Source organism: Solanum verrucosum, unplaced genomic scaffold, assembly GCF_900185275.1.
Source record: "Solanum verrucosum unplaced genomic scaffold, falcon-dt-bn FXZP01001278.1, whole genome shotgun sequence".
NCBI classification, from domain to species: domain Eukaryota; kingdom Viridiplantae; phylum Streptophyta; class Magnoliopsida; order Solanales; family Solanaceae; genus Solanum; species Solanum verrucosum.
This window is the reverse complement of record NW_026020317.1, coordinates 63546-70300: the sequence shown is the minus strand read 5'-3', so window position 1 is coordinate 70300 and position 6755 is coordinate 63546. Positions and strand designations below refer to the sequence as shown.

At 37.7% G+C, this 6755-nt stretch overlaps 1 protein-coding gene across 1 annotated transcript; it reads left to right on the top strand.

Moving 5' to 3' along the window:
- The first annotated feature begins 1740 nt into the window (after nucleotides 1-1740).
- Nucleotides 1741-3575, top strand: LOC125835261 (putative F-box protein At1g58310). The gene is made up of 3 exons (XM_049514392.1): nucleotides 1741-2931; nucleotides 3018-3191; nucleotides 3342-3575. The coding sequence occupies exons 1-3, from the start codon at nucleotides 1741-1743 to the stop codon at nucleotides 3573-3575; spliced, it is 1599 nt and encodes a 532-aa protein (XP_049370349.1).
- Nucleotides 3576-6755: the final 3180 nt, after the last annotated feature.

The following is a 6755-nucleotide window of genomic DNA, read 5'->3' as shown; positions in this document are numbered from 1 at the left end:
ATCTAAAGGTCATGGATGTCTACCAGAATGGAGAGTGGAACCTGGAAATCCTATCCTTCACCATTTCAGAAGAAATTAAGGCCATCATCAGAGGCCACAAACCCACTGGCGAAGCAACAAAAGAAGACACCATAGGCTGGAGGCTAACCCCCAATGGAATGTTCTCAATCAACACAGCCTATAGGCATATAAAAGCATCTAATGATACACAAGTCTTAGAGCCAAACGAGAGGTACAAATGGATTTGGAATGCCAAACCCCTAACAAAGTCAAAACCTTCCTTTGGCTTATGTATCACAAGAGATTGCCCACCAACAATGCTCTGAAGCAGAGAGGCATCAATGAACCCAAATGCAGCTATTGCAGTGATGACATTGAGGATACAAATCATATCTTTTTCCAGTGCCCAAACTCCACCACCGAATGATATAATCTCCAAGAGCGGTACGCCTGCCAACACCCCTTTCACTTCTTTAATAGGCACTGAGTGGATCAACTAGTGGCACAACATCAAGAACAACAAATTTAATGATTAGCTGGACTGGGGTACTCTAATCCCTTTTTGCCTCTGGAACATTTGGCTAAAGAGGAACCATAACACGTTTAATAACAAAAAGGATAGTGTAAGTGCAATCGATACAATCTCGCAAGCCACTGAATTCCAATGGGTCATTGTTAAGAGCACGAAAAGAAGTGACTCCAAATTTATCACACAAGTCAGCTGGAGACCCCCTAACCCCGATACCTTCAAACTTAACGTGGATGGGGCAGTGAAGAACCCCCCGGGCCCGTGTGGGCTGGGAGGCGTGATCAAAATTCACCTGGGGGTGTGGAAAATGGGTTTTGTCGAGTACACTCCTTTAACAGACCCTATCAGAGCAGAACTTCAAGCATTGCGAAGGGGCCTAGCCATTGATGTTAACCATAACCTTAGCCCGCTAGAAATTAATTCTGATTCCTCTAAACTTATTAAAATGCTAAAAAATGGTAACTTGCTCTACGATGATCTAATTACTCAATGCAGGTCACTAATGTAGAGGCTGGACATCACAGGACTGGAGCATGTTTTTCGGGATCAGAACAAAGTTGCGGATAGACTTGCGAAGGAAGGAGCGAAAGCAGTGGACGTGGGGCAACCAATCTTTTTTGAAGCTTCACCAGCATGGGTGTGAAAGGAACTAGATGCTGATGCAATAGGAAAAACCTACAATAGGGTTGTAAAACTCCCCTTATGGCATTATCCAGGGTCGGGATGTGACCCAAACTACTAACAATGAAGCACCCGTTAACTCGGGATAGACTTAAATATGTTGTCCTTATTATTATTAATATTATTATAATATAAGTAACCTTTTGATAAAAAAAGAAGAAAGTATATGAAATAAATATTGAATATAAATAAGATTATGGTGTAAAAATAAATAAAAAATAAAATAATTTTAAAAACAATAAATAAACAAAGAAACATAAAAAGAAAAAAGAAAAGTAAAGAAATAAAAGGCAAAAGAATTAAAAATGAGCTAAATAACTAAAGCTACCAGGAAATAAGAGAAGTAATTTGCTTTTATAAGTCATATGCTTAATTTCACCTTAAAATCAATAAACCCACCCAAATTATAAAACCCTTAACACAATTCCTCACTTATCCTTTCAATCTTAAAAAACCTAAATATGTCTCTTCACTCTTGTGGCGACGAGTTTAATTACTTCTCAAGAAAATAAAAAACGATGCAATATAATATGGCAAAAAGAGTTTTTAGAGGAGACAGAATATCAGAGTTGCCTGTGCATATCATTCATCACATCTTATATAGCACTGACCTCGACGTGAAAGAGGTGGCGAGAAGTTGTATCTTGTCCAAGAGATGGTACTTTTGTTGGACTTCAAGACCTAATCTCATATTCGATCTATTTAAAGGCTGCAAATATATGCCCCTCGAAAACTATGCCAAGTTGGTTGATCAATCCCTCCAATCCCACGTCCAACAAAACTTACATCTTGAACAATTAAGCCTTACATATCGTGATCATCGAGAATTTGATTCTCTGCACGTTGATACTTGGATTGAATTGGCTTTTAAACTTAACGTCAGAGTGCTGGAGATTTATGCTTCCTTTTTAAGATCATATAGCTTACCTGATGTTATTTATGATGCTAAAAACCTGACAACATTGCGGTTAAGAAATTGCAAGTTTGAATTTGATATTAGCACCACTCCCATAAGATTTGATTGTCTTGACGATCTTTATTTGCATTGTGTCCATATATCAGATGCTCAATTGCAAAGAATTATCGATAGATCCCCGTGCATCAGGAATCTATCCCTAGTCGATTGCCCAGGAATAAACAAATTGCAAGTTTGTGGCCCAGTACATCTCGAGAATTTGATTGTTCAATTGTGCAAATTCGATAGTGTGATAGTCCAGGCGCCAAATCTTCAATGCTTTAAATATGTAGAGCATCATGCTGTTCGTCCTTGCAAAATTGATATTTTGGATGGTTACAATACTTTACAGACACTGGTGCTCTGTGGTGCCAGCATCACAGACCAACAGTTTAGAGATGTATTCTACAAGTTCTCAAACATATCAGAATTGGATCTAACATCATGCCTTCAGTTGAAAAATATAGAGATTCAGAGTGAAAAATTAAAGAAATTCACTTTGGTACGGATGGAGAGTCTGGAAAAAGTTACTATTCAAGCTCCAAATTTATTGGAATTTGATTTTGAGGGTGATAAAGTGCCCTTCTCATCTATGGATCCCTTCTCATCTATGGATCCTTCTTCCCTGGAAAGATCCCAACTCAATTTCTTGTCGCCGCGCACAAACTTTGGATCAGTGGACAGCCGTTGGTACACAAATCTTCATCACTTTGTTCAAAAGTTCAACTATTCTAAAGGTTTGATATTAGCAATATTTTGCCGCAAGGTACTTTCCATTCTTTTTGTGCCTTTGATTTATGCTATCATTTATTGAATTTGGTTTAAGCTATTCCAATCACAAAACTCTTGCAGACGAATAACATCCTTATTTATGAAAATCCAAGAGAAATTGTTATTCCTCCAAGTCATGATGTCGAGATATTCATTGCACCCATACAGCGTGTTGAATCAACCATTAGAAAGTTAATGCTCTACTATCCTTGGATAATTTCCATACTTCCATGTACAAATAGCAAAGTACTCAAGGTAATTTCTTGCTTCACCTGGAAATCTTTTCAATAATTTGTAGACACTTACACTAGAGTTTAACTATTTTAATCTGTTGCTTTCTGTTTATTTGCTCGTCTCATAAGCTTCATTGTATTTTATATGTCTTGTGTTTTTGTTTAAATACAGGTGATGTCTGTACTAAAAGGGTGTACACAGAAGCAGAATTGTGGTTCAGAATGTCCATTCAATACCGAGTATTTCCACAGGCATAGTATATTAAAAGATGTCATCAGTTGTCCCTGTTGTCCCTTTTGTCTCTGTACAGGGACAACTGAGGTGGGGATGACCATCATTTGGTATTCCTGGTTGAAATCCACGCCTCTAGCTGACCAAGTGAAAAATTTCATGCTCAAATGGTAGGAAGCTTAGACCGAAGAGTCTCGGGGAATTCAACATTTGGAGTTAATTAGAGTGTTCAGAATAAGCATGTTCTATTACATATTTCCATTTTCTGTTTTTCATTATTTTGGCTCTGTCTAAGACCTTAACTTTGATTTACACATTTATACTTGATTTCACATCCATTAAATCTATCTCTAAGCTAATTGTGCTAATTGGCGTATATATATATATATATATATATATATATATATAGTTCAACCTCAAATCTACTAGTCCAGTTGAATTCTACAGTCGCATGTGGCTCTGGCTAAGACTGATTTACATGTATACTTGAAGTCAAATCCATGAAAAGTACCTTTACACATTTAAACTAATTGTGCTCACATATGACATACATTTAGCAACATCTGGAGTTCACAATTTTGCATTTGTTGGATTGTATGGAAATACAAAATGCAATTTACTTGTCATTAAGATGACGGATCAAGTGTATGTATATGTGCGACAAATTTGGAAAATTAGTTGACCTTAACCCACTCCATGGTGCAACTGCTATTCCTTCTAAAATACAGGCCAATCTCCATCATTATCTCCTTGAAAACACATTTCTCAGAACTATTATTTCCTTATCAAAGCATAGAGAAGCAGCAAAAAGTACCACTGTCATATCGATCCAGAGTATAAAACTGCCTAGCTCCCATATTTCCTTGGTAAACAAGAACCATCAGCGATTATTTTTAAATATATTGTCCACTTTCCATAGCTCACAGAGAGACGTTACTAGAGTGGTATAAGCTTTAGAAACTCAATTACTATATCTATCCATGCCTTTCGTTGCATGTTTTAACTGGCAGAAATCAAGAAACTGAACAGACGTCCTATAACTTGAAAACTGGAAAGTAACACTCTGTTTTGAACTCTGTGACCACCAACTCATGCAAATAACCAAAAGAACCTCAATGAAGCAGATGGATTGTATGTAAACAACAATAAAACATTTTGAAGAATCCATTACCCTGAGTGGTTTTTTCTCAAATTCATCAAGACTCAGAATCCTTACTCTCTCAAACAACTTCACAGGTCCAATTCCTGAATCACTCGGTTACGATAGAATACCTAGAGGTTTTGAACTTGCAGGGGAACAACTTTTTTGGAGATTCAGCACTGGGGTTCCTTTCATCTTTGACAAAATGTAGGGTACTAAAATAACTCAGTTTTTCGACGAATCCGTTGGATAGTGTTCTTCCTGCATCAATTGGTCTGAATCTTTGAATTAAAAGACATCATTCCTGAAGAAATTGGTAATCTTACTGGAGTGACAAAGATGAACTTGTTAAACAACGAGTCGGCTGAACATATTCCTAATACAATCCAAGGCATGCTTACCTAGATAGAAACAATTCAGAAGGAGCCATGCCAGAGGTTATCTGCAGTTTAAAGAATCTTGGAGCATCATTAGACTTGTCAGTGAATGAGCTTTCTGGTTCAGTGCCACCATGCTTAGGGAATGTTACCAGTTCAAGAAAACTTAATCTAGCTTACCTGCAAGCTTGGGGAGCCTTCAATATCTCATTACAATTCAATATTTCATCCAATTTATTAAGTGGGAAAAATCACGCGGTGATTGGAAATTTAAGGTCTGCTCTACTCATTGATCTATCAATGGTAAGATTCCTATCACGTTAGGGGGTTTGAATAGATTGATCAAGCTTATAAGAAATTAGAAGCTCTTGTGTTTCTGGAATACCTGAACATCTCATTTAAAAAACTCAGTGGAGAAATAGGTGTGACACTCAACGATATATATCATGATTCTCACTTATTTTGTAAAGCTGATAGCGATAATTAAGAAGAAAGGGGGATTGAGAGTGAGGAATCTGACGTTACATAATCCAAACAAGTTCCACACCTTTGCTTGTAGCCTCTCTTGTAACAGCAAATGCTGCATAGTATCTACTTGCCATTGTATACAACAAGTTGTTGATTGAAATGAATGTTGTATTGCTTCTTGTGCTGCATTACAGCTTTATTTCTGTAAATATAACTCATCTGAAGAGGATGGCTACCACACTAGCATGTCTTCATTTTCCATCAATTTTCGAGTTTACATGTTGAAATTCTTCAACTAGACCGGGAGATGTTTACAAGAATCTGACTAGGTGATGAAAGATATATTGGAGACTTGAACATACGGCGTTGGGTAAGTGATTCTTTCCCAAATAAGATTTCATAAGGCGGTGGATACTAATTTGGTACATCTAGGATTTGAACGAATTGATGCAAAGATGCAGTGTTGTCACGCCCCGAGACTACACCCTGGGCAGGACCGGCACCCGGAGACCATTGCTGGCCCCAAGCGAACCCTTGGCCTGGCTTTCTTAACTCAGCGGAAACCTAACTCAACCGAATAACTCAATGCAATGCAAGGTTACAAACAACTTAACTTATAAAATCTAGCCACAAAGGCAACTCAAATCTCAAAATAGAATATTTACATATATACATAGATGCGAGACTCAAAACTAACTGGCTGACTGTCTATGAAGCCTCTACAATACTGAGATGGATGTTGGGACAGACCCCGCAATACCCTAATAAAACAAAACTAAGAACACAAAATAATTGAGTCCTCCGGAATGCAAGGAGGCTCACCACTGACTCTGGAGTGCTCAGCTGGATCAACGACGTGCTGGATGCTGATCTTGGGTACCTGTATCTGCATCATAATAAGATGCATGCCAACTGGCATCAGTACATGGAATGTACGAGTATGCGAGCTGGAAAGCTAAACCACAACTTAAGCTTGAAAGGAATACAAGAAAACACTTACCTTGGCCCTTACGACTCAAGAATAACTTAACTGAACTCAATATGTATATAAGGCAATAAGACACATGCGGTATATAAAGCTTTTAAAACATTGCAAACAACTTAGTTCGTTAATGATTAAAGCAATAACAACTCAACTTTATTTATATAAAAGTAATATAACTTTAGTGGGAGATTCTTTAACCGACAACCACCACTATGAGCCCTAGTGGTGGTACAACGTTTTACCTCACGTTGCCCAAGGACCATCCTATACCTTGCCGTGATATAGGACCTTACTTTTGCTTAGTGGATTCACTAGCCTAATCTTACGTGATCATCTAAAAAGAATGATACGTCAAGTCCCATGTTGGCGCATGGTTATTATGG